The sequence below is a fragment of the Cebidichthys violaceus genome, unplaced genomic scaffold (genome assembly GCF_023349555.1).
Source record: "Cebidichthys violaceus isolate CVI_PGR_0920_01 unplaced genomic scaffold, fCebVio1.0.p SCAF_6, whole genome shotgun sequence".
NCBI classification, from domain to species: Eukaryota; Metazoa; Chordata; class Actinopteri; order Perciformes; family Stichaeidae; genus Cebidichthys; species Cebidichthys violaceus.
In genome coordinates, this window is record NW_027176816.1 from 1,950,563 (window position 1) to 1,978,218 (window position 27,656).

General features: G+C 44.0%; 2 protein-coding genes across 2 annotated transcripts in view; both read left to right on the forward strand.

Annotated features, from left to right (window-relative positions):
* magi3a (membrane associated guanylate kinase, WW and PDZ domain containing 3a) overlaps window positions 1-20,705 on the forward strand; it is a 46,156-nt gene extending 25,451 nt beyond the window's left edge. The window contains 15 exon segments of the mRNA XM_068732701.1: window positions 2,314-2,427; window positions 2,430-2,462; window positions 2,465-2,575; window positions 4,052-4,669; window positions 7,861-7,892; window positions 9,046-9,322; window positions 10,131-10,225; window positions 10,450-10,642; window positions 12,169-12,381; window positions 13,425-13,610; window positions 13,781-13,874; window positions 14,916-14,991; window positions 15,247-15,384; window positions 16,152-16,290; window positions 17,559-20,705. Coding sequence (XP_068588802.1) covers window positions 2,314-2,427; window positions 2,430-2,462; window positions 2,465-2,575; window positions 4,052-4,669; window positions 7,861-7,892; window positions 9,046-9,322; window positions 10,131-10,225; window positions 10,450-10,642; window positions 12,169-12,381; window positions 13,425-13,610; window positions 13,781-13,874; window positions 14,916-14,991; window positions 15,247-15,384; window positions 16,152-16,290; window positions 17,559-18,568 — 3,329 coding nt within the window. The 3' untranslated portion in view covers window positions 18,569-20,705.
* Window positions 20,706-21,248: 543 nt separating this feature from the next.
* LOC137889505 (lysine-specific demethylase 9) lies at window positions 21,249-27,407 on the forward strand. Its single transcript, XM_068733389.1, has 7 exons — window positions 21,249-21,882; window positions 22,352-23,001; window positions 23,724-23,861; window positions 25,551-25,693; window positions 25,862-26,029; window positions 26,310-26,418; window positions 26,500-27,407. Exons 1-7 carry the CDS (start codon window positions 21,297-21,299, stop codon window positions 27,034-27,036), a joined length of 2,331 nt encoding a protein of 776 aa, XP_068589490.1. The 5' UTR covers window positions 21,249-21,296; the 3' UTR covers window positions 27,037-27,407.
* The last annotated feature ends 249 nt before the right edge of the window (window positions 27,408-27,656 follow it).

Genomic DNA, 27,656 nt, shown 5'->3' on the forward strand with positions numbered 1-27,656 from the left:
CTTCTAGCTTTTTGTGTTATTGAAGGGAGAAAGAGCAGGAACCCCTCGCCAAATAGTAACAAGGTATTAGATGTGTTCTCCAACATACCGGTGCACTTTTATGATCTCCTTCAAGCTGAGATGTCTATAAGAGATGTTCCAACATGCTGCCGATAAACAGCCCATAGCCTCTGAAGCAATGATATTCAATTTGAATAATGGAACAGCGCTTCACTGGGCGACACAATTCGTTTTGACAAGTAGATTATGAAATGGGGGAGAGAGCTCTGACGTCTCTTGAAAATGCTTTTGCCCCAGTCGCTCACCGCAGTTCAAAGATCCCTTAAGAACAAAGAACGGGAGGGAGAGTAGAGACACTGAGAAGGAGAAAGCGGTGACTGCGGTTGAAAGTGACTTATGATCATAAATTGCATTTCTACTGGGTATCTGTTCATCATTTACCACCTGTGGCGAGTGATGCCGCTTGACTGTTCAAATGACCCTCTTCTCAGTCACTGTGAAGCTCTGAGAGGCGGAGAGGCCCTGTGTTGTGTTGTAACATGAGTAAGAATTGTTATGCTCTTCTGTGCGTGCACACACAAGGCAGCGCCACATTAGTATTCAAACCGGCCTCTGTATTTCAGACACCCCTTGGACAGAACTGTCTGCCTCACTCAGTTGCGCGCAGAATCCCGCCTCCCACAGCCGAGGGTCTCTGCAGTCCGTGGATGATATTCCCTCGGTGTGCCCACCCCCGCCTCCAGCTTCAACTGCCCCCCCCCCCCCCCCCCCGTGTACCTTCTCACCCTTGTTAATGAGAATTAATGGCTAGTGGTCTTGTGCAAGAGTGTGTGCCGGACGTACGTGAGGTGGCATCTAAAACCGCTGTTTTGACAAGGCTGGCTTGCCTGACCTCTCAGACAATGCCGCAGAGCACAGGAGCGAAACGCAGCACAGTTCTCAGCCATAATTACAGCGCTGACAATCCTGTCTGACATTTTATATAATCACTTCACCCCCTCCCCCCCCCCCCCCCCCCCCCCCCCCCCCCCCCCCGCTGAGAATACAGACTGTCCCTTTGTGGGCCACAGCTTAATCAAGATCATGTAAACATGGCTTTGGCGTATAGCTGCCTTCCCGACCCGCACCCCGCTCTCTCTTTACTCCTCCGTCAGGGTTTCTTACAAGGTCAACCTGGAAGGCCTGGGCTCTCTGACTCATGTCAAACCTACAGTATATACGACACACATGCTCCCACCTTAAGTTAAGTCATGAGGAATATCATGTTGTGCATGCATACTGCTTGCACAACATTCATTTTCATATATAGTCTTGAAAATAACTTTGACACAGCTGTCAGGCACATTTTTTTTTTTTAATATTAAGAGCGGTGACCATTCATCTGCCAATTCCAATGCAATTATGCAAATCACAATCCCATGATACATTGAGAGTGGTGTTGCAGAGGGGGGGGGGGGGGGGGGGGGGGGGACTTCTATCTGTACCCTCCCTAATGAGATTGATGTTCCACCATCTATCAGTGTGGGAACTGCCAGAGAAGAAGCCCAGCATGGAGGGACACAGCAAATAACTCACAATCTCATAGGCCCACAGCACAGGGAAGAAGCACAGGGAAGAGCGAGCTAGGATTTAGTTAGAATTTCCCTCTTTCTGTCAAGGCTAACTCTGTCTCTCTCTGTCTCATTGCTCTTATCTCACCCTTTCTCACACACACACACACACACACACACACACACACACACACACAGTCTATTATAATTCCTATCCTCTCTTCTAAAAAGTTGCCACGTTTATTCAACCTGCAGGCACCACAAAGGAAATTTGCAATGAAAAGTTTACCTGGAAAATGGCAGGCGCGTTTCAGGATTAATTTATCACTTGCCGTGAAAAGAGACGGTTGTTTCCGGTGAGACTGGGCACAATATGTAGACATTTTGCAATAACTGGATGTTTATTGGCTTCACAAACAGAGCAGTAGACTCTGAAGTTTTGCGTTTGTGTGATTTGTTTGAGTTTGCGGTTAAATTCCGACGCTCTCGGAGTCTTTGCGTAATTACTGGCAGTGAGTGACGTGCTGTCAGACACGTTGTCACTGTGCGAACGTTGTTAAGAAAGAGACACACGGCAATTTGTGAGAACGTTTTTCAGTCATTTTCACATACACAACAATGAATGCTCACATACCACATGGCGGTCACATTCAAAGATGTGCTGCTCTCTTCTATCAATCTAATGCCACTGTGTAATGTGTTCAAATGGAAGCAACAGAAGCAATTTAGTATATAGTGATTACAGTAATTTGGGCATTAAAAGATATTTTTCTCCATTTCCCCTCTTGTCAATCTCTCTCCTCTTTTTCCCACCATCATCCCTACAGCGGAGGAGCCTGGCAGGGAGCGCGGGTCTTCACACGAGATCCATCTCAGCTGCAGGTTCCATCCTGCAGGCTGCACTTAGAAAAAGCCCCAGGGCTTTGGGTTCACCATTATCGGAGGAGACCGACCCGACGAATTCCTTCAGGTCAAAAACGTCCTTCCCGATGGGCCCGCCGCGCATGACAACAAGATCGCCTCAGGTAGGCTTCTCCCACGGGCCTACTGTTTATAAAAGTGCACTCCAGCGTCTCGACTGCACTCTGGCTTAGCAGTTTGACGCAATTCTACCCACAATGCAAAGTCATGCACGGAGGAAAAGAAAGAAGAGTTAAGGGAAGACAGATCATTTTGTCTGACTTGTCTAAACACAACCCAGTGTCACATTCACACGTATGTTTGCGTGGCACGAATGCCAGTACACACAGTGACACTCGACGTGGTATTGGCATACGTACTGTTCATAATACCGTTTTATGTATCCCGAGTCCACACAAACAAATTTTTGAGAAAAAAAAACACCCAACTGGCTCTTTACCCTGAATGTCACATTGCTTGATCAAGCAAAAGTTTATAGCGTTCAGTGGAGCAGCCCTAAAAATAGGAAACGTCCGTCAATACAGCACATGTTCAGTTTATGGTTAACAACCAGATTTTATATGCAGCCATATATAACAGATTTAATAGCCCTGCAAAGGCTGGTGGGTGACAAAGCCTGCTTATCTGCATAATGTTCTAATGCAGTAATCTGCAACACTGACATGTATGCTACATGTAGCTTTGCTGGTGTGCTTTCTGTAATCTCAACAGTGCTACGTTAGCTCAGTAAATTCCCTTTTATTGTGTATACATAAATACTGCTATCACATGGTGATTGTGGTCATTTGAAATACTGTCAGCGAAGCGCTTTGCTTCAGGATTCACATTACAATAATATTGATTGCATTGAAAGCTGTTACAACCAGTGCTGCTGCTGAGCATTAACATGAAAGTAGAACAGTGAGAGAGATTATTTCCAATGTTTCATTGCCCTTGAGAAGGAAGGTAATTGATTTAACCCCCCCAAAAAATTAAAATGTAATTAATTTCATTGGGTTATAACAGGAAGCGCTGAACTGTAACTTTATGTAACATTCTTCTGGATTTAAGTCTTTCTGACTCCAAGCCTGGAGCGTTAATTCATGCCAAGGGTATAATTCAAGGTTCTGAGACTATGTTTTGCCGTTATTGTTTTGAGGATGGTTAGTTATTAGATAAGTCATTGGAGATACGTGTAATGCGTTCTGAACAGGCACTACATTGGGATATGGAGCTCATTTCCGAGTGAAACCTTAGCTGTGTTATTGATTGTGTAGGTGGGCTGAATGCTCCTTTGGGCTTTCAGCCAGCTAGCCAGTAAGCAATTCAGCCGTGCCCATCCAGGCCTGTATCCCAGCCAGGTCAGGGGTGAGGAGAGTCTCCCCCCTTACAGATAAAAGGTGGAAGAAGAGAACGGCGTGTCACTGACCTTGTTCTATTTTATAATCTTCCTCGCTCTCTCCCCTCCACATTAACATCTTTGAATTTTCTAAAGAGTTAGAAGAGCTTCTTTTATTGTACCTCTTTAAGTTTGCCTTTCACAGTCCACACTGTCAAATTTGACTACTTCATATACATCTGAAAGCTCTCTGTTCTTGCAGGTGACGTGATCGTGGACATCAACGGGGAATGCGTTCTGGGGAAGACTCACGCCGATGTGGTGCAGATGTTTCAGTCCATCCCTATCAACCAGTATGTGGACATGGTCCTTTGCCGGGGCTACCCCCTGCCTGAGGACTCCAGCAGCAGTGAGGAGGCTTCAGGAGGCCTCTCCAAGGACGCTTCCCCTTCCCCCTCAACCTCCACACCACAGGACCCCCACCATACAGTCCCAGACGGAGGAACCCTCCCCAGGCAGACTGCTGCAGTACCACACATGACCAATGGTGGACGCCACCACCACCACCACCATCTCCACCAACACCTTCCTCACGTCCCCAACCAAGAAGGCCCTGACCCCACCTTCTTACAGCCTGAGCTGGTGAGCGTGCCCTTGGTGAAAGGCCCGGGGGGGTTCGGCTTTGCCATCGCGGATTGCCCCCTGGGCCAAAAGGTGAAGATGATCCTGGATGCCCAGTGGTGCCGCGGCCTGCTGAAGGGCGACGTTATCAAGGAGATCAACAGACAGAATGTCCAGACGTTGAGCCACTCCCAGGTGGTGGACATCCTCAAAGACCTGCCTGTGGGCAGCGAGGTCAACGTGCTGGTGCTTAGAGGAGGTGAGTTGGCAGGATTGAGAGTTGCTGGAAGTGTGCAGTGCAGCCGCAGGTAAGCCTGGACTAATCCTAAAAAGTATGTCGCAGCTGGCGGGGGTTACAGTGCAGACGCTGTGACATCTCTTTTGTTAAATCGCCGAGGTCTATATTCATCTACTCGGCTTACTGTTCAGACAACAAACAGGTGTTAGTGCCCAGAGATAGTCTAGAGGCGTAGACCCACGCTTCTGAAATCTTTTCAATCCCCACACAGCTTTGAGTCTCCTACATTATCGTTGCGTTCCCTTTTCCCAAAAGGAAAGCAATGAGTGAAACAACAGAGGTGAGAAGCCCACCCGCTTGCATCTGAAATTGATTTCTTAAGAGAGAGAGAAACAATAGTTATACCACACTGACCAAGTTCTACTTTGAGGCAGTGTAACGCGTAGCGTGTTTTAATTCATAAATAACAAGGTGGACTGTGGTTTTTCTGGAGGTATTGCTTGGACACAGATTCTCCCCATGTTAAGTAAAACAATTTCATGCTCTGGTTGACACACAACTCTGCAAGCAGGGAGGAAGTGATGCTTAGTCACATGTGGAGCTGTGCTGGGAAGGTGAAGAGAGGTGGCAGTTTCAGTGATTCACTTGCTGCTCAGAGAGAAGGAAGGGAGGAGAGACGGAGCATGGTGGGTAATCATTGCCCTTCTACCAACTTCAGGCTCTCTCTGATTTGATGTGCTTGTTCCTTTTTTGCCTTTACTGCAGTGCAGTAGCCTAGATTCAAGAGTGTTGCACCCACATATCAGATGTACTCAGCTGGGCTCTGTTCTGAGCTCCAGGGGCTTGTGCTCTGCTTCATGTGTGAATGTGAGCGTGTTTTACCCATCTTATGGGGACATCTTTCTGATTGCACATAATGTGGGGACTCGCCTCCCTTTTGGGGACAAAATGGGGACAAAATGCCGGTCCCCAAAACATATATTATTACATTTTAAGGAGATGACTTGGTTTAAGGTTAGGGATTGGTATCTAATATAGATAATGCTTATCTTTTTTTTATTATTTTGTGAGGGAAAAAAGACAATTAATTAGAAAAGAATAGACACAGCTGCTCCCCTTATTAATACCTATGTAGTAAACTCAATATACACTGACAGACGTATTAGTGACCTAAATCCCTTTGACTCCACTGTTGAGAATGGGTGCAGGCCTTTGACAATAAACTGGGTAACTGCCCAGACACTCGTTCACCCTCTCCTGTGTCAGCTTCCCTGTAGATGCTCACGTAAAGGGACTTGGGCTGGGACCGGCGGTGGTAGAGGGGGGGGGGGGACGAGGATGGACAGCCGCTCACCAAACAGTCGAGAACTGTGCATTTCTGCACATTTATGTTGCGCGTGTTCGCCAAATGTTTTGATAAATTGCTGGTATCACCTCCCTTACTTGTGAGGGTTTTATTGCGTTTGTGACAGCGAGAGTTCTCAGCATCTACTCGGGTAAAATGTAGCCACACTTTGGATCTTTCCCTTCTCTCTGCCATGATGTGTGTCTCACGCTTTACTGAGCCGGAGTCTGTGCGTGTGTGTGTGTGTGTGTGTGTGTGTGTGTGTGTGTGTGTGTGTGTGTGTGTGCGTGTATGCGTGTGTGCGGGTGTGTGTGTGTCAGAGTGAAGCACGACTCCGCCCCTCGTGCAAAGACGGGCCCAGAGACAGAGAGGGAAGGTTTGAGATGCTGCTTTTTTCCATGGAGAAGTCACTAACTTCTAAAGTACCGTTAACTCCGGACCTCATCGATACTCCGGGTTTTTACTGCTGTATAATCGGTTCCTGTTTAAAACCGAGTTTCGGGAGGCATCCGTCGTTATGGTTAGGTTTAGGGTAAGTCTCCAGGAAATTAATTTAATCAATGTAATGTCACCAAATGTCATGAGAACATGAGTGCGTGTGTGTGTGCTGCCGTTATTAAGTTTTTGCCCATTTAGGCCAGCCCTATATCAATTACTTTACATGTGCAGAGTGTGTGCAGAGGGTCTGTTTGTGTGTCACTGCTTTAAAAAAAAGGGGGCAGCTTTCCAGGACTAAAAGGAGCACCGCTGCAGGGCTTCCCTCTAGTCACCCATAAACCGGGATTAGGTTAGGCTTTGCTCCCAGCCAGGGGCTAGAACTCCTTCCAGTGACAGCAGCAGAGAGAAATTAAACAGGAAATTATTTGGCCCTGATCCCTGTTCTGGATTTAAATGTGGAAATGAGACACAGTAGTCTTCCCCGTGGGACATGCTCTGCACTCGGTGCCTGTGATACAGAGATGCTCATTTTTTGTCTCCTATGATTGTAATGAGAGTTCCACCATCTGCTGCATGCCATCCAGTCTGCTTAAAAGAGCTATATCTAAGGAATTCAAAGTACGTACTGTACCATCACTCCTTTTTTATCATACAGTAAATGCATTGATCAGTTGTTTGGCATACAGTATCACTTTAAACAGGCTATTGCTAACATTATAATAGGAATCCAATAATAACTGAACCTATTTCTCATTAACAATTAACGTGTAACTGTATAACTGTATAATTGTATAATTACACTGGTTGTCCAACTAATAATGATATGAGCAGGTAGATACCGTTGGTGCTTTCGCATGTTTTATATTTAAAAAAACACATTTAAGATGTATTTATCCTACCCACATTATTTTGTAACGGATTTCGTACAATTCTGTTGGTGACATTCAAAAACTGGTTCTGAAAAGCTGCAGACGGAGAGTATTCCGCGTTCTTGTAGAGTAGCAAACAGCTGGCAGGTTTAACCCAGAGAAGTGCATGCTTCCCCATGGCCTAGCCCTAGGGTCACCTCTGTGTCCTCCATCCTGTAGTGAGATGTAAACCATTGGAGTATACTGCCCCCTACTGGTTGAATTACACCGTGACTCACTGACAGAGAGGAAAGCAGAGCGATGTATTAAAAAAAAAAAAAACAGTGATAAAACCTCTATTACTAATTTAACGTAGTGACAGCAAACACGGTTCAGAGTATATCTAGAGGAGGCAGTGTGAAGCTCTACCACTGAAAGCCAACAGGTCAGTAGAGTGAAGAGACATAGAAGGAACAACTTAAAGCGTTTTAAGCTATATGTTTGAACAGACCTTATTGTTGTTCGCTTGATGAATTGAATTCAGTATTTAACATCCATTTCCCCCCTCTCTCTGCTTACAGGTCAGACATCTCCTGTGAAATCACTAAAACCAGTAAGTTGAAGCACCTCTTTGTAATGTTTCTCCCATTTTGTGAGATGAAAACGTAAAAGAATACGCTGAGGATAAAACTGCAGCTGAATTATTCAGAAGAAAAAGGTTTTAACTTGGTTACCCACAAGCGCCACTTAGTGTGTAAGAGTGTTAGTGTGTGTGTGTGTTGTGGAAGCTGTTGTTAGTTACATTATTCAGTGAGCCCACATTAGCCGGGCTGTTATTTCTGGAACTGCATGTGGGTAAATATGCTGGCTCCTGGCAAACAGCGACTTAACATCCCTCTGTGTATGGGTGTTTAAGATGATACGCCATGTTCAACAGCTTGTTCCTGTGCTGCTGCTCCATGCTGCACTCTTAAAATAGGAGCTGAGGCAGCAACAGGCTTACTCTTACTGTTTTACTGGTTTCAGACATAATCACAACGTGTGCATGCACTATTTAAAAATATATATCTATATCAAATTTTCCTGCTTTAGCTACATTTAGAATATATTATACTATAAGTAACACTTTAGTAATAACTATCATTATTAAAAGGTAAATTGATAGTTGATTAAAATTGAGTTAATTGTTATTTGTTAATGTCAACTTATTATTAGTAATGCTGTAATGTATTAATTTGTGTAATATGAAATTAATTTATATATCATCATAGCTGATAAAAGCCAATATCAACAACATTCAGATTACATTACTAAACTATTTATTAAGTTTATTGTTGCACACAAAACATTTTATGAACTACTGTATATCATGTATTAAGTACAATTATTAATTATTAACAAAGTGTTACAATCATTTGAGCCATCTTTTTATGTGTATGTTTTACAAACAGTTTCTTAAAGGTTTACAAAATCATTTGGTAATCATTAATACATATTTAATATAGTATACAAAATGTATAAAATAAGAATCTAACAATAATTATAGCATTATTAATTGATTATTAACCGTAAAATAACTATAGTTTAATTCACTTTTATGAATGACGGTTATGTGTTAATAAATAAGGTATATTATAAAGGAATAGGAGGACATTTACAGTGTTCTTAAAAGTCTGTTTTCCGCTATGATAACCATCGACCTGAAGTCGTAGTTTCTCTATGTTTCTCTTTATCACTACATCACTGCTCATGTCTCTGTGTTGCAGTGCACGGCTCCCATGTCCCAAGGATTATCCCAGCCTACGCCTCAACAGGCTCCCCATCCCGCACCTCAGCTGATGCCCCATCCGTGCTCCCAGCCCATCGCACCGCCGCCGCAGCAGCAGCAGCAGCAGGAGATAATTAACAGCACAGAGGCCCTCGGTCAGCCCGAGTTGGCCCCCAACCCGCTCCCTTTCCCTGCCAACACACTGCGCTCGTCTTCGCCCAAACCGGACGCGTCCGAGCTCTACATCAAGTCCAGGGCCTTGCTAGACAGCAAGCGTAAGTGTACACAATGAAACACACAAGTGGTTTTTAGCCCCCGTGGCTCGGGAGCCCTGTTGGGGGAAAAAAAGAGGACCAGACACTTCGCACCATTCAACGTGATTATTAACATAATGCCTCCGCACCGGTGACAGCCATGGTCTGGTTATATGTCCATCTGTCCCATTCTTGTGAACACAATAAGTCAGGAAAACCTGGAGGGAATTTCTTCTTCAGTTTTAGCACAAACTTCAAAATTACATTTCTGGCCATAACTCGTGCGCTAATTATGACAATTTCTTAAAAATGGCAAATAGGATAAAATGATGGAGTGATGACATTTTGGACAGACATGGATGTGAACTGCAACTTGATTTGTTGGCGGAGGCATACAACTGAGGCTGCAACTCTAGTTTGTCTAGCATTGTCTATCCTCAGGTAGATAATGTATTGTCAAAAATAAGGATGCCCAATACAAGTGACCAGGGCCTTAAAATCTGATCAACATCACTGTTGACCAACTTATCCATTCATCAATTTCAATCTTTTATTCTATCCTCATGTGAATTTCAAAAAGCCTATTTCATCTGACAAAGGATAGCTGAAGCTCTCTGTTATCTAAGAAATATGTTATAAAATAATATAATCTTTTAGATATTTAAATAAAATATTTCTTTAAGTTGGTGGCCTTTACCGCAGTAATTATTACTGCATTATACGATACACACATTGCCCACATGCCCGGCAACACATAATAAACATAATTAATGTGTCTTGTCTTCATGGCGAATAAAAAAACACTTTTACTCTCCTCTCCTCTCTGCAGCTCCTAATACCAAGGACCTGGATGTGTTCATCAAAAGAAACCAGGAGTCAGGATTTGGCTTCAGAGTCCTCGGAGGCGAGGGGCCGGATCAGCCGGTAGGCACATCAATATTAAAGCTGCGTCCATTTAAATAGACGGACTTACCGCTATTGCTGTAGGACAATGGGGAAAATGGATTGTCAAAAAAAATACAAGTACAACACAAGACGTGAAATGCTCAAAGCAACTTAAAGGATTTCAACTGATCATTTGCCATAATGCCTGTCAACGCTCGCGCTCAGATCAGTGTGTCAAGCTGTTTCTCTCGTGTCCTCCACAGGTGTACATCGGTGCCATCGTGCCGCTCGGTGCAGCCGAGAAGGACGGGCGCCTGCGAGCGGGGGATGAGCTCCTCTGTATAGATGGCGTGCCAGTCAAGGGCAAATCCCACAAACAGGTGCTTGAGCTGATGACCAACGCTGCCCGCAACGGCCAAGTCATGCTCACGGTCCGCAGGAAGCTGAATGTCTCAGGTGGGTCTCTACGTTTCTCTGAGAGCACTAAAAGCTTCTTTTTTTTTTTCAGCACGGCGTGTTGTTTTTACTATTTTTGTTTCGATCGGTATGCTGGAGGAGGTCCTCTGAGCAAAAGCTTTAATCTGGCATCGTTCTTTCACTAATGACTTCCTTGAAAGTGAAGAAATGAAGTTCAATCCATATTGACTTTTACTGTAGGATGTTATTCTAGGCAGACTTTTTCCTAAAAGGAATTCTGTATTTACGTCAATCACAGGAAAGTGAATGAAGAATTTTCATCCACCAAAAATGACCAAAAAAACCCCAGCAAAAGTGGCTTTGCTCTGTTAATCTGTCGAGGCTGATAGGAGCCATGTGAAGGGCAGTGGAGATTAGATCAGCTGGTAGAGTTGATTTACATCTCAAAGGATGAAAAAATAGAATATGCTGTGTTTTTCTTTTTCAACAGCACAAACCCCTGCTGCATTCGGGCTTGTTTACCCCCACAAATAACCACTCCATGAATAGTACCAGCACTTTTTGGAATTACTTTTGGATTTGATGTATTGCAACAACAGCTTTGATCACGCTGCAGAAATTAAGCATCAATCATGTAAGGGTTTATGCTTTCAAAGCAGGGGTTTAGAAAGAGATTCCCTGATGCCGGCTGACAAAACAGAGACGCGGCAAAACAAACATACAATGAAGAGAGATGGAGGTAGATCAGCGTGTCTTATGAATAACAAATTGTAAAGGGCTTTCATCTCAAGTGTCGAGTTGACAGTTACATTTCATGTGTGCAATAAACGCAGCAAAAAGCACTATCTTCAATAAAGCCGCTGTGCTTTGGATTATTTTTGGAGGGATCTGAAGGATGATACATTGGGAACATTTTGACAATTAATTGTTCACGGCTTGAAGCGTATGTAATCTTCTTCAGAATGACCGGTGCTTAAAATATACATTTGTGTGGCCCTGTTGGTGAAAGTGACACATTTTAATGTCAATTGCAGTGGTGGACGAAGCATTCAGATATTTTACTAGAGTAAAAGTATCAATACCACAGACCAAAAATACATTATTGAATTATAATTATTGGTGCGTTTATGTGTTCATCGCTGTAATGTTGCAGCTGGTAACGGTGGAGCTCATTTTAATTATGCTATATACTGCAGACTGGCTAAACCTCAGTTAATTTATATTTTTTATCAATAATCTCAATTTTCAAAAGTAACCAGTCACTTAATAAGCTTTAAAATAAATATGTTGCCTCTCAGATGTAGCGCAGTAGAAAGTAGCATGAAATGGAAATACTTGAATGAAGTACAAATACCTCAAAACAGTACTTGAGTGAATGTACTTGGTTACACTCCACTAATGGTCATTTGCCGTCTGGGCTGGTCCTCTCCTTTTAAAAAATGATGGATAGACATAGCAGTATCATTTCCGGGTTGATATACGATTTTCTAGTTATTTTAGAAGAGCTGTTCCAAATGCGTGACTGTAAGCATCCCCTTCTGTTTCTGTGTATTGTCATTTGTCAGATGGCGAAGAGGAGGAGAGCACTCAGCAGCCTCAGCATGTAGCATCCGCCCTGGTCAACAGCTCTCCCAAGATGCCGCATGTCGACGTTCCGAATGCCGTCCAGCCTGTTCAGTCCTCTCGGCCGGAGTGCTTTGACGTCACTCTGCAACGCAGAGACAACGAGGGCTTTGGCTTTGTTATCCTGACGTCAAAGAACAAGCCCCCACCCGGAGGTCAGAAATCAAATCTCATATACAACTTTTATCAATATCGTGTTGCATCGAATAAATAAAAAAGCATGAGGAGACAACCCAGGTGAATAGGGTAAAACATGTCACTAACAGATGAAATAGAGGAAACTTCCACATATGATTAATTATATAAAGACAATTATTAAAAATTAAACAGGTTTTCTGAAATGTTATGTTTGAATATGGAAAATAGGCATTATCTTATATATGTGCTAATTTGCCTACATTTCCAGAACAGATTTCTGAACACTGGATAAAGCCCGGTCCAAAGTTCTCGTTTCAATTTGTTGTGGAGGGAATTTTGGATAACTCTCTTTATCACTCCATAAATCAGAAAATGCAGTAGCCATAAAAAAACATTCTCGCCGTGTTTTTAAGGAATATAATCTTTTATGAATCAGGCCATGAAAGATATATGAACAAACCCCTCTGTAAAAACCTTCAGAATATAAATAGGAATCAAACTGGAAAGTTTGGTGTATGGATTTCTGGCTCAAACAGATTTTGAGGAAAACTGCATTGTGGAAGACACTACAGGTGAATAAAGTAAAACATATAACTAATATATATCACCGTGAAAATTCCCCAGTTGATAACATTAAGACAATATGTTTTCTGTTATAAAAGTTTTCTGAGAGTGTAGTCAAAAAAACACTTTTAGCCGTGCTAGCTCTAAAGATGCAAACATCTCAAGAACTATTGGATGGTTTCCCATAGACGTTCATGTTCTCCCTAGGATGAATCCCTCTGAACCCCTGATGTTTCATATTATGCATAAACGCGTGACTTTTCCTCTAGCGCCATCATAAGGTTGACAATTGTGTTGGGTTTAGTGCTAATTAGCAAATGTGAGCATGCTAGCACGCTACAGCAGAGCATTAGCATGCTGACGTTAGCATTTAGCTCATAGCACTGCTGTGTCAAGGTGTAGCCTCACACAGCTAGCGAGGCTGCGCTTTCTTAGTCTTGTTTTTCACCATTTGTGTCTGGGTGTTTTGTGATTCCTCTGTGCTTCCCTGTTTCAGTTATACCTCACAAGATTGGCCGCATTATTGAGGGCAGCCCTACAGACCGTATAGGTCAGATGAAGGTGGGAGACCGTATCTCTGCCGTCAACGGCCTGTCCATCATGGAGCTGTCGCACAACGACATTGTCCAGCTCATCAAAGACGCCGGCAATTGTGTCACCCTCACTGTTGTGCCTGAAGATGGTAGGTTTGGCATCAGAGAATGTCTCAGTCCTGTGAAGCTTGATTTCCAGAAAGCATATCAGAGTATTTAAGTAGTCAAAAGGAGGTTTTGAATATTGCTTTGTGGCATCCAACAGCAGAACACAAGATCTGTGCGTCATACTAAATGGTTGTGTTGTGTGTATTCGCAGACAGTGCTCCTCCATCTGGAACAAATTCAGCCAAACAGAGCCCCTCGGCACAACACAGAGCTATGGGCCAACAGCCTCCCAGCTATCCAGACAGGTACACGAATATATACACACATACTCCCATACAAGCATTCACACAAGCTTGCCAGGGTCCCTCTCAAACACTGATCCCACTGGAGACAGTCTAATACAGGTTCTGCCACTTGAACCATAAATCAGACCCAATCCTCTCAAAGCGGGCTTTGGTTTGTGCTACAATGTGGCCCATTAGCATCTCTTGCGGCCCTCACTTGTTATCCAGAAAGAGAGAGAATCCCCCCGTGGTCACTGCTTGGATGGCGAAGCAAAGAAAAAGAGACAGATTAATAGGGAGTCTCACTTCCTCTTTGATCTTTCTTTTCAAACCAGATTACCTGTGTCAAACTTTTTAATCCATTGCTGCAGCAGCAATTCTCCACCATAATTGTTTACGCCCTCGGCCGCTCCGTTTTGCCAGCATGTGTTCCCCTTCTCCTCGTTTTAGCCCTCTGTCCGTTCCTGGGCAGCACCCCCTCTCCTCTCCGTCTAATCTCCAAAACGTGCCTCGAGTCAGCCGAGGCTGTCAGCGTGGCTGCATGAAGTGTGTAAACTCTTCTCCATGCCAGAGCTGTTAAGAAGGTCTAGACTCTTTCAGATAGCGTGTCAGCACAGCTAAGTTCCCACAAAGGCATTGTAATGAGCTCTGCGAAGCATTAAAGTATGCCCTCGTTATCTTCCTGCAGACGCAACATGGCTCTTTTGAAGGATTTCCATAGGTCTGCGTTGTATAATGAAACCGACAGAAAGAGGCTCACGCTGCTGTAATACAGGCGTGGCAGTGTGTGGGTAATACTGGACAGAGCTGAAGGGGAAGAGAATGAGACCTATTCTCTGCTCTATTCGCAGTATTGAGCATCTATACCTTTCTTATGCGGTAGCTCACACACAGGCATTACTGCGAACACGACGCATACAAGCTGGTGGGAGATTATGCTGCTGAAAATGTCCTTATTTTTCGGTTTCAAACATTTTCATGATGTATTTGCTGAAATTCAATTATCATCTCTTGGCCACTTTCTAATGTGTGTGTGTGTGTGGTCTTTTTTTTTTTTAGTAGAAATGGTGATACTGAGGTGAGGAACTCTTTCCCACCAAGCGAGATGGGAACACTCATCATGTCAGGCTCTAAGCAGGTAAGACTATAGCCAGAATGTTTCTCTATTTTACAGTAGGTTACATCATGTTTGTACTTTGCTCAAACATTCTGCTCTGGTGCCGATTGATCTTAATCAACTCTTAATTTGAGCGCTGTCCTTTTAGGTCATCGGATTACAATAGATATCATCCAGTGACTTTCCTGGTTGGACGACAGCGTGCAACCTTTATCTCATGTCTTGTCAAGAAATGTCCCAGTCTCAAAAGCTCATGTCCTTGTCTGTGAACTACAGGGCTGCTTTGTAGTGGAGCTGGACCGCAGCCAGCGGGGCTTCGGCTTCAGTCTGAGAGGAGGGAAAGAGTATAACATGGGCCTGTTTATCCTGCGACTGGCTGAGGACGGACCTGCTCTTAACGATGGCAGGATACATGTGAGTTTTTTTTTATATATATATATGAACTGGGTAATAATACATTGCACTATTGCATTTTAAATTAAATTGATAGTTCTTGCTCAGGTTTTTTTTTTAAAGTCTTACCCTGTGTGCGCTCTCCAGACAAAGACAACTGCATCCAAAGTTCACTCCTTATTTTTGTCTTATTTCTGTCTGCGGGGTTATCATGCTCTTAAGTTTTTTGGGTGCTTTGGAGGATGTAGACAGGCAGTTAATGTTGCAATAGCAGCTGTTAGTTAGCTGTCGGCTACAACTTGTGTGTGTAAATATACATTTTTGCAATGTGGCGCCATTAAATCTATGCTGACTTAGCTACTTCGCAGTTCCTGTTTGCATTATACTCATTGACGTTCAGACAATTAGAACTGGATCACTTTGGTACTGAAGAGAGCTTAAAAACGTGATGATTCTCAGGTGAGTTCTGGAATTAAGAGCCGCGTCTTTTTTCTATGCGGATAAATGCCCGCTTGTTTGAGATAGAAATCGGATAATGCCATCATTTGGAAGTGATGATGACAATAACTAACTTCCTGTTGTTTTGAGAACACTGGCATGAACCTGTCCCTTTTACCTCGTCCAGCATTTTTGCCCCTTACTCTCCCACTGCGCCTCACCTTCAACTCTCCAGCGCCCAGAGGGGAGGAAAAAAACAAACAGAAAACGCACTTACTCTTGTTTAGAACATTCTGAAAGACCTTTGCTTGTAACATGTACAGTAAGAACGGATTATGTCTGCACCACAGGTTGGAGATCAGATCGTGGAGATCAACGGCGAGGCCACCCAGGGCATCACGCACACTCGGGCAATTGAGCTGATCCAAGCAGGCGGCAGTAAAGTCCATCTGCTGCTTCGACCTGGCCAGGGCTTGGTCCCGGATCACAGTGAGTGACTGCTGACGGCCGCATGCATGCGCACACATTGTTACCGCTGCATATAGATCGACGCGATAGCACATTGACCATACGTATTAAAGAAGCTTTTTGTATGGATAGTATGTACGTATGGCTTGATAGCAGGGTGCTGAGTTTTTTTATTCTCATGCATGTGTTGCGAGCTTCTCTTGACTTTTCTCTCCTGTCATTCTCACTTCTATCTTTATCTGTGCTCTTTATCTGCTCCTGTTTTCTGCACTGGCACCGCCGTCTATTTCTACCTATTTATCTTTTCCTCCTTTAGGTCAGAACTCTTCTTCCACCCTGTGCTTCTACATGAAACCAGAGCATCACTAAAGGCCTCACTGCTTTTCTTGGTCTGTCCCTAATAACCTTGGTAAACCTTGTACTCCTTGTACTTTTGCCTTTTGACCTCTCCTTTCAAAAGTGATTCATCTCCCAGATTTAAGTGTCGTTCTCTGTCCCTTCCTTCATCCCCATGATCAAATTTGAAATAGACCAGTTAGCAGAGTTACTCTTCCCCCGGAGGGCTGAACCAAAGCAGTGAGTCCTAGAAGAACGAACAGACCTGCAGGAGCGCTGGGAGGCTTCAGAGCTCTGCAAGTTGTTTTTTTAAAGGGTATTGCAAAAGCTGGGATGCCACTGAACACACACCTCCTCCTGAATGAAGATGGAGAAAAAAACCTTAACTAGATAAGCTAGATATTGATCAGTGAGTGACAAGTGGTAAAAGGATCTGTGTGCATTCACTGGCATCAACCTTTCAATCCAAAAACCACATTAGAATGAATTTCTATGAGTTGTTGCTCCTAGAAATCCAAAATCTCATTTCAGCACCACTAAGTCCATCGCTCTTCTTTTTTGTTTTTTTTTCTCTCTCTCTAATTTTCTGCTGCATCCCAATCACAGCTGTGCAATTCTTATCAGCTTGGGGGGAAATTGAAACGTCAGTGCTGGGTGAAAGCTATCACCTTTTTCCATTGATGGCTGTCGTCGGCTGATACGTATCTCAAACAAGGCAAATATTTGGAGAGATATTACAGAGGGTTATTACAGAAAGTGGGCAAGGTGGACATCTTTTATTCACAATTAATGATATTGTTCCCCTGTTACATGACATGTTTAATTATCTTACATTTTTATCAAAACTGCAAAATATCCCATATGAGGGATATTTTGGCTTACGCAGATCCTTGGAGTACATACATTGTTGCTCAGCTAGAACATTTTCTTACTTGCCATTGTTTGTTTCTTAGGTTCAAAGGACAAAGTAACTATTCCAACCTCAAGCTTTCCCAGACTTTCTGAATCTGAGGGACACTCAGCTCCAGTCTCTCCGGCCTCTGTCTCCCTCTCTACCTCTGAACCGTCCCCATCTTCACCCAAAACACCCGCCCCCGATGAGTTCTCCGGGGGGGATCCCAGGGGATCTGGGTCCCCTGGCGCTGGGCAGGAGCCCGGTAGGCATGCGAACAGATCAAGAGGACAACAGCTCTCTCAACACAACCAGAAGCGTACCACCAGCCCCAGCACGCAGACCAGAAAAACAAGCAAGAGTGACTCCAAGTCGGCTAGTCCCAAAAGAGCCACTGATGGCCGGGGAGATCGTGAGGAGCGCTCTGAGAGCCCCCGAAAAACCGAGCGAGGCCACAGCGGATCCCTGGAGGATGTGAGGAAGGAGAGAAAAGCCCAAGGGCAGAGAGACCACCACTCCGCCAGCCCCAGGAAGAGCTCGAAGAGGGAACATGACCCTGCTGTGCCTATGAAGAACCTGCAAGAGCCCCAGAGCCCCCGGCGTCCAGCGGGCCAACAGCCCAACATTGCCTCTGGAGAAGGGAGGGACCGGAGGTACAAGGAGGAGGATGCGGCCCACTGGCAGGAGAGGGCGGCTACAGAGAGTGGAGACAAAAGCTACGGGACCAGTGAGCGCCACAAGAAGAGCAAGAGGGCCGAGCAAGAGGCAGCGGCACAAAAAGCCCATTCCCAAACGCACAGGGAGAGGGCCGGGTCGGATGCTGATGGTGGCACCCTGAACCGGAAGAGCAGAAGAGAGAAGGGGGATAAGGAATCTCGGGAAGGCAAGCACCATGGGCCAACTGAGGAAGTGAACAAAAAGGACCCCAGAGGTTCAAGCAGTAGCATCCAGGACCCCAGCTGCAACGGGACCACTACCAGCAAGAAGGCTCCCATCACCCCGGGTCCATGGAAAGTTCCCAGTTCTGCCAAGATCCAGTCCCAGGTGGACACAACCTACGCAGATGTCTGATATCCTCCTCCGACTCTCTGCGTATATATATATATATATGAAGAAAAAAAAGCTGAGCCCTTGAAAGATGGACATTAAGAATGGAAGGATTTTTGTTTTGTGTTTTTAGCAATCTCGGACAAAGCAGATCACTGTGTAACCAGCAACATAGCTTTCTCATTGCTTATATATAACATTTTTTTTCACCCAGTTTGCCTCGGTCGGTCAGTTTGCATCAAGCTGCTGATGTCTGATCTGACATGCATGCTTGCACCTTCCTGAGTATTTGTACCGCACGACGATGGTGCGGACATGCGTGAAACAGGTCGGTTCTGAGTGAGATTTTCGGATGCGACACTGAAGTCTACTTTGTGCCAATCAGAGACTCCGGTAATAAAGAAGCTGCTCTGTATTGCACTCACTGTGAGAGACTTGTTTTGTGGTTTATGAGAGAGACTGCTCTCCCCGGCTACCCGCCTCGATGAAGGATCCTGCTCTTCTTCTTTTTTTTTTTCTTTAAAGGTTTAAGACTTTATTCATGCAGTGACTTCGCTTTCCTCCCTGGCACGATTGATTCACTGTTCGCTGTCACTGTTGGATGTAGTAGAAAGTGAGACGGTTGAGCTTCTCTTGAAATCGGCTGCAGAAGGGTGACAGAGTGTCTCCTGCTGTGTCTGTTTTTTAAGAGCCCGACTAGAGCTGTGGACTGTTTTTTGGGGTGACTGTATTCCTGCACACGACGAGACTCTCTGATCCTGTTAGCTTATCGGAGGGTGGACACGGACGACCCCGGAGCTTTTTATGCATCAATCAGCAGACCAGATACTTGTGGTTATAGTTCTAATGTTTGTTACATGTGTGTTAAATAATAAAGCATAATGTAATTTATTGAAAATTATATGTACACAAAAACAATTAGTGCACACGTCCATGCCGAGTCATTTCACTTTTGACGTGGACTTAATGATAGAAATGGAATGTGTAGATAGGTATCACCGTCTGAAATAACAACACTATGAAATCTATACATTCTACTTCTATGATGTCATGGGCTGTTAAACGGTCACGCTAGCCGGATTCATAGTGTCGTCTACTGTTAGCAGCTCTGTGTTTTTCGGTCCTCCGGCTGTGTGCGTAGGTGTGACCTGTGTGTTTTTAGATATCGCTGTAGCGTTGACAATACTTAATCTGAAACAACTATTATTTAACAAAAGTGATTTCACATGTCGACCCATAATTTAGATGAGTTGAGAGTTACCAGAGCTTGATTGTAAGAAGTGGCAAGTCTGCCTTCAACCTATAAGAGATATTGTATTTTTATCATCACAGATATAGGCACAAAAAACATATTGTTTCTCTTAAACCTCCAAATCGATCTTTGCTTATTTTGATTTAGGACATGACCCATAATGTGAGGGGGGGGGGGTGGAGTATGTAAATGTTTGCTTAATTGTTCATCATTAACAACATCGTGGCTGTCACATTTGTATGAAGTTTATCAAAGTTAATCAAACCGGGAATAAAGGCCCGGATAAAACAAATATCTCTCTATATATATAGATATATACACAGTATATTTTTTAATTTATTGGGATCAGTTGTGCCCTCCTCCTCTGAAGACAAAATTTGTGTTGTTTAAATGTTGCTACTGTGGAGTACAGAGACACCTAGTGGTTCATAAAGTGCTATTCATAAACTCGTCATTGCTTGAACCGTACCCTCCTCAGCCTGTGGAAGGATGTGCAGAAGTAACACGCGCATCTTCTCGGTCGGTGAGACCACTTACTAATTTATTGTCCACTTTATTGTTGACATGATGGGCTACTGTATTATTTTACTGTTCATGACATTACCATGTATGATACTGTGGCCTTGCATTGCTCCAACATATATATATATATAAAAAGAGTCTTTTAGTTTTGACATCATGGTAGTTGTAAATGTTTATAAATTGTACAGCACCTGTATAAATATTTGCCTTCATGCAGAAAAAAAAAAAATCCTCTGTAAATCGTTTCATTATTTTTTTAAGGGAGCTGAGAGTAAAAGATATAAAAAAAAAAAAAAATGGGTGAAAAGTAATAATCTGGTCATGGCATTCTGTTCATGCACTGATAAATAAAGGTTTACTGAATAAACATGGCTGTATTTACAAGTATTTTTTTTTTGTATTGTCTTTTGTCTGTCTTAATTGCCAGGTGTTCATATGAACATGTGCACTTAACAGATCGTGTTCAAAGTATGTCATTAGGGAGAAAAAAAAACTTGTTTTGTGCAAAAATACATTCTTAAATAACGTGTTATCTTTAATCCAGACAGATTTTGTACTAAAAACACAAACTCTATACTCACTTCAACCTATCCTTTAACACAAGCCGGCCTTGTTTGTGTCCTCCAACATATAATTTTGTCATTGTGAAGTCGAATGTAGTCGAAATGTTGCTGTTTTAGACGACATGTCTTACTGCTGTAAACGGTGAAGCGCTGCCTCTCGTAGCGCAGCCATTACGTCAGCTGGGCAGCGGTGAGTGCGTGCGAAGTCGCACGCAGTCGGCACAGTACACTCAAACTCCCGTGAGGCTTCGCAATATTGATACTACATAATCCACAGTTCCATGCGTTACGCGTGCGCAAACAGACCCACAATACAGGAAATTAACTACAAACTAACGGCAGGAGGACTACACATTTGTCGGACACCTGCGCAGTAGAATTAGCGAGCCCTTTAAATGCGAGCCTACGTGCAAAGATGGCAGCTCAAGTAGACTTGCTCCGGGCCAAAGTAGAAGAAGAGAAGGTGAGGGACAGTCTTGATAGATTCATCAGAGAGAAGAAGAAGAAGAAGAAACGCGACGCGTCAGCTGACAAACGGGAGAAGTCTGCGAAAGAAGAGAAGAAAGTGAAGCTCCATCACCACCATCACAACCACCAGCACGGTGAGCACCGGACCTACCAGCTGCAGCAGAACCCGAAACCACACAAGTTCAGCGCAGATAAACATGTCCCTCAATGCCACCACCACCACCACCACCATCCCTGCCACAACCGCGGTCTAACCAATGGCACAAAAAACCTGCAGCCGACTCTGCCTCCTCCTCCTCCTCAGCCGCGGAAGGTACCAGAGCAGCTGCAGAAGAAGAAGAAGAAAGAAAAAAAGAAGAAGGAGCAGCAAGCGGTGCTCCCCGAGCCACCTGCGCTCTTCACGTTCACGCCTCTCAAAGTGGTCAAGGCCAAGCCACAGGATGTCAAAGACAAGCATCGAGATAAAGACCTGAAGCTGAAGAAGGAGAATACCGAGGCAAATGTGAAACACGCGGAACTCAAGAAAAAGAAGGGTGAGTTTTTTTTATTTTTTTTATTTTTATGCATAAATAAAATGGGTAGGGTAGGCCTATCTATTAGAAATGGTAGTGTGTGTGTGTGTGTGTGTGTGTGTGTGTGTGTGTGTGTGTGTGTGTGTGTGTGTGTGTGTGTGTCCAGGGACCAACATAAGTCATTTACAACTGTTGTATTTTCACTCATTAGGTTGAAAAATGATGCCATTATCAAGAACTAAATGTATATGTATATAAATAATGCCCCCAAAACCATATTAATTTGTGGTTTACAGTAAATAATCTGAAGGTGCATGACAAATATTAGATTCCTTTAATAACTCCTGCACAACAATATTGCTACTGTGGGAAGCCTGCTGATTAATAAATCATGCATTGTTTAGAAAATCATCACTTGTGGTGTTTCCCCTCCACCCTATGTGTGCCCTACACCTTCTAAATGTCCCTTTTTTTATTTATGCACCTGTAGAGCCAAGGCCCCACAATGAGAACGTCAAGTCTCTGACACTGGAGGAATACCTCCTGAAGAAGAGGAAGAAGAAGAAGAAGCACCGCGAGGATGAGCACGGTGCCAAAAAGGTCCGGTACATGCACAACAAAGCGGTTCAGACAGTGGGGCTTGGGGCAGACCTCACTCTGCCCGTTCGCCCTGATCCGCCCCTGCCTGGCACCAGGAAGCATGAAAGCAGAGACACCGCTGTGGACAACCACCAACCCTACCTCCGTGCCCTCAAGCTCGGACACGTCCCCTTCCTCTCCCACCAAGACCACTACATCCGCGGCTCCTGCCTGCAGACGGGCACCTGGTGCGGACGCTTCATGCACGAGGAAAGGCAAGCCAATGGCGGGGGATCGGTTCTACACGCGTATGCCGATGAGATCGCTGGACTCAGCCCGGCTGAGATGGAGTGCTTTTCACAGGAGTTTCTGGAGTTGGCCTTTGCTGAGACACCCAGAGGTGCAGCCTCGTATGCCTTGGCAGTGGTGCACAGTGCGGCCGCCTTCCTACCTGACTTCCTGGACTACTTTGCCTTCAACTTCCCCAACACGCCGGTCAAAATGGAGATACTGGGCAAGAAAGACATTGAGACCACCACTATTGCCAACTTTCACTCTCAGGTATGTAAAAAAAAAAAAAAAAAAAGGCAAGAGGTGTTTGTACAAAACAACTGCACTTTGAATGATGAATGAATTATCAGAATTTAATGGTAAACAAGTGGCAAGTTTTCCCTGTTCATACAGAGATCTAATGTAGATGCAGGGTTATATCTGCCCTCGCTGCCTGAGGAAGATGTCAGAGAGGAGGACGAGTGAGTCAGGATGTCAACATGAGTGATGGTAGATCTGCAGCAGACGGCACAGCGAGAGCCAATTTGTAAAAATAAATTGACCTATAATAGTAAAAAAAAAAAATCACAGGCGGCGGTCTGCAGTTTATCTCCCCGACACAGTCATTAGCATGTAAGGTATCCCATCAGTGTGACTGTGTACAGAATTACAAGGGTCTGTTTAAAGCTGCTGTAGCTTCGTTAAAGCCACTCCCCTGTGGCCCGAGTGCAAACTCTACCTCTAGCTTAAAGGATGATATAAGTTAAAACAGTAATATTTTACTGTTTACTCTAAGCAGTGATGTCAATACCGAGGAAGTGAGGAAGTTTTGGTAAAACATTAGCAGTCGTGTCCCGTGGCTGCATACACGTGTATCTGTTTTTGTGTACTAACTGGAAAAACAGGGTTGCAAAGTGTATAATATATACGATACACAATGTAGTATGGATACAGTTAGTGTGTGGAATCAAAGGGGACACACTGAAAGACATAACCCGTTTCTCCTGTCCTAGGTGAGCCGGACTTACTGTTCTGGAACGTACCGGTCTGGACCTATGAGGCAGATCAGCTTGGTGGGAGCTGTAGATGAGGAAGTTGGAGACTATTTCCCAGAGTTCCTTGACATGCTGGAGGAATCGCCCTTTCTCAAGGTCCAACAGAGGAAGATTTGTTTTTATATTTTTGTATAAATATTCTAAGGAGCATTGGGGGGGGGGGCGGGGGGGCGTTTGTACTCAGCCTTATGTACTATAAGATGCTTTGGCAGTCTGAGCAACAATGGGACTCAAGAACAGTTGAGTATTCTTATCTTAACTTTCGTTTACTTTTGTGCGCCTCGGCAGATGCTCCTAACTTCAGATAACTGTGTAAATGCCCAGCGTAAACATGATCACCTGTACGTAAATGACAATTGTACATTAGCATAATCGACGCCCCAATAATACCATATAAGGCAACACGTCCTGCCCCATATGTTCCAATTCAAGGCCTAGTTCCAGAGATCCATAAAGCGAAGTCTACCATGTTTAACAGTGTCAGCAGCAGAATCAAGGGACCTGCTAAAGCCAAGGAAAGGGGAAAAATAAATTAAATGATTCGATTTGAAAAATGTAAATTAGTAAAATAATGTGTCATTTTGCAGTTTGGTGTTCATATTGATGCTGTAGTGTTATACAATAGCAGCAAAAGACAATCTAACTACAAAGCAAGGAATCTCTGTCAGTCTGTTTTGTGTGTTCCTCGCATATCTTCAGACCTGTTCATCCACTTTACTTCACACTTTGTGGGTGTATTGCTGAGGGACCCAAGGATGTGCAAAATTGGTGCAATTTGGACACACACTCATGTTTAGTATTAATAAACTTTAGATAAATGGAACGGGCATACTAACCGACAACGCTGCAAGCGGCAATACCGGTGAGCCAAGCAATGTGTCCGCTCCGAACAGACACTCCGAATGGCCAACCACAAGCTAAGACAGCAGATGAGGCTGCAGGTGTGACTCTGGTAAACAATAAAACAGGTAGTGGGCTTGCTCTGGAAATTACTTTTTTGTAGAGAAATGTAATAAAGTACAGTAGAAACGAGTAAACATGTCTGTATGCAACCCACGCATATCCTTAGGCTGTATGAATTAATTAATTTACAATTATAAGTGGAATTTATTTAGAGCTTTCAAACTGAATTAGTTTCAAAGCAATGCAAAATAATATCCATTAGTGAAGCCCTTAGGCTTGGATAACAGCAGACTAATTGCACATGACACTTCCGACAGTTCTGGACCACTCGTAGAATCTGTTCGTTCCTAAGAGAAAATTCAAAGTAGGAGAACATTTGTGAAAGCGGCAAGTTCTCCTAAATCACTCCAAACCACTTAAGAGCGGATGTGTGCGTCGTACGAGGGGTTCTTGCATGAGGCCCATTGTTTTCACTCTGCCTGCCACCTGATTGGAGGAATTTAACTCACAGTCTGTAACCTGTAGACCTCAGAATCAGTTAAAATGCTGAATGCAGCATGTTTCTCTCAGGAAGCTCATTAAGAAGTACAAGTACCACAATCCATAATCACCCCAAGTAACATCTGTTCAATGTGTTGTACTTTTCATAACAATAATGTCAACAGAAACTAAATCACATCTGGTATTTTGTATTTTATTTGTATATGGTGGAGTGTAATTTTTCATCAGTTGTGTCACCAACATACTGTTTGACTCACACAAACGTGTGTGTGTGTGTGTGTGTGTGTGTGTGTGTGTGTGTGTGTGTGTGTGTGTGTGTGTGTGTGTGTGTGTGTGTGTGTGTGTGTGTGTGTGTGTGTGTGTGTGTGTGTGTCACCACAGATGACCCTCCCCTGGGGAAGCCTCTCCAGTCTGAAGCTGGACTGTCGCTCTCAAAGTGACGATGGACCCATCATGTGGGTGCGACCAGGAGAACAAATGGTACCCACTGCCGACATGCCCAAGTCTCCGTTCAAAAGACGCAGGTACCGCTCCAGCTGCCAGGGAAATGTATAAACACGGTTCCATATCCATAGGATGTGAAGTACAGGGGAACAACAGCTGTGATTATGAGTTTAGGTATGATTGTGGAAGTCTTTTTTCTTCGGTCCCTATCCCCTCTCATCCCCCCATCCTCCCATCTTTTTGTCTAGGTCCATGAATGAGATCAAAAATCTGCACTACCTGCCGAGGGCCAGCGAACCCAGAGAGGTTCTGTTTGAGGACCGGACTAAGGCCCACGCTGACCATGTAGGCCAGAGCTTCGACTGGCAGAGCACTGCTGCTGTGGGGGTTCTGAAGGCTGTGCAGTTTGGAGAATGGTGAGTGTCTTTAAAGTCACTAAAGCTAGAGTTGGTGATGTTGAGAAACTGGCACGAGGAAGCTAGATTTATTTTTTTTCCTGTCACTGTAATAACAGATTTTTTTGATTGTTGTCGGGATGTCAAGAGAATTTCGAGAAATATAACAAAAAATGTTTTTGAAGAATATTACCAACCCTACCTTTTTTTTAAATGTTTGCATTGACATCATATGTGATGAGGAAGGAGTATGCAATACGTCTGTGTGTGTGTTTTATGCTTTTTGTGCAATCTGTTACAGGAATAACCAACCTCGAATAACCAAAGACGTAGTGTGTTTCCAAGCTGGGGACTTCAATGAAGTTGTCCATAGGCTGCAGCTGGATCTGTATGAGCCCCCAGTGTCTCAGGTGAGGAACTGGTATTTACATAAATGATCCATTAGGATCTCTTTGTCTTAAACATGAACCCACTGTTATGTTTTCATGCAGTGTGTCCAGTGGGTGGACGATGCCAAGCTCAACCAGCTGAGGAGGGAGGGCATCCGCTACGTCCGTGTCCAGCTCTGCGACGACGACATTTACTTCATCCCAAGGAATGTCATCCACCAGTTTAAGACGGTGTCTGCAGTCTGCAGCCTGGCCTGGCACATCCGCCTGAAGCAGTACCACCCAGAGGGCAAGGACCAGGAGGAGGAGAAGCGGCCCGATGATCTCAGCTCCACCTTAGGGCGATTCTCGTTTGCCTCCCCCGCCAGGCCTGACGCCACCGTAGCCCCCTGTGCACGGCCGCAGGCGGACAACGTTCAAGGTGGCGTGGCCAAGACTGAAGAACTAGAGTTCCAGAGGCCAGCAACACCTCCCCAGGAGCCTCAGCCGGCCCCTCCACAGCCCACCAAATCTGCTCATGTGCCCACATCGTACCGAGATCGCCACCTCTTCTCGGAAACAGTCCACCCTGGTTGTACGCCTTCAACAGAGCCCATCCTTCCAAAAGCTCTCGGCCACACAGCAGCGTTCCCTAAATGACCGCGCAATCTGTCTCTTCCCACCGGGGGTAAGAGTGTCCACTAAAACTGACACCTGTGTCAATCAGGAAGCCTTTAAATTATTCTTCACACTTTTATCTTTAAATATTCATAAAATGATCCGATATGTTTTTCAGCCAAAGGGATTTGATGGGACTGCGGAACACATTTGTTTTTTATTTGATAGCACCTAAACTGGAACTCTCTACTGTCTCATGTGTCTCAGGTGTGTGTCGTGTAAAGAAGCTATTATTGGTAGACTGACTACGAGTCGCCACTCTTACTGCACAACGTTTAATCCATGTTGAAGGCTCCGCTGTGTCTTCTATTCAGAGAATTACTTCATCGAAGCTGGAAAGTCTGTGGCAGGTGGAGTCGTTGTTTGTTTATATATATATATATATATATATATATATATATATATATATATATATATATATATATATATATATATATATATATACATATATGTATGTATATATATATATATATATATATGTGTGTGTGTATATATATATATATATATATATATATATATATATATATATATATATATATATATATATATATATATACACATATATATATGTGTATATATATATATATGATTACTCTCGTCGC

Excerpts from the sequence above, each read along its gene's own strand:
- LOC137889505 (XM_068733389.1), top strand. The coding sequence starts at position 21,297 with ATGGCAGCTCAAGTAGACTTGCTCCGGGCCAAAGTAGAAGAAGAGAAG. Across the intron at positions 21,883-22,351 it reads GGAACTCAAGAAAAAGAAGG|AGCCAAGGCCCCACAATGAG; the intron begins GTGAGTTTTTTT and ends ATGCACCTGTAG. Across the intron at positions 26,030-26,309 it reads GCTGTGCAGTTTGGAGAATG|GAATAACCAACCTCGAATAA; the intron begins GTGAGTGTCTTT and ends AATCTGTTACAG.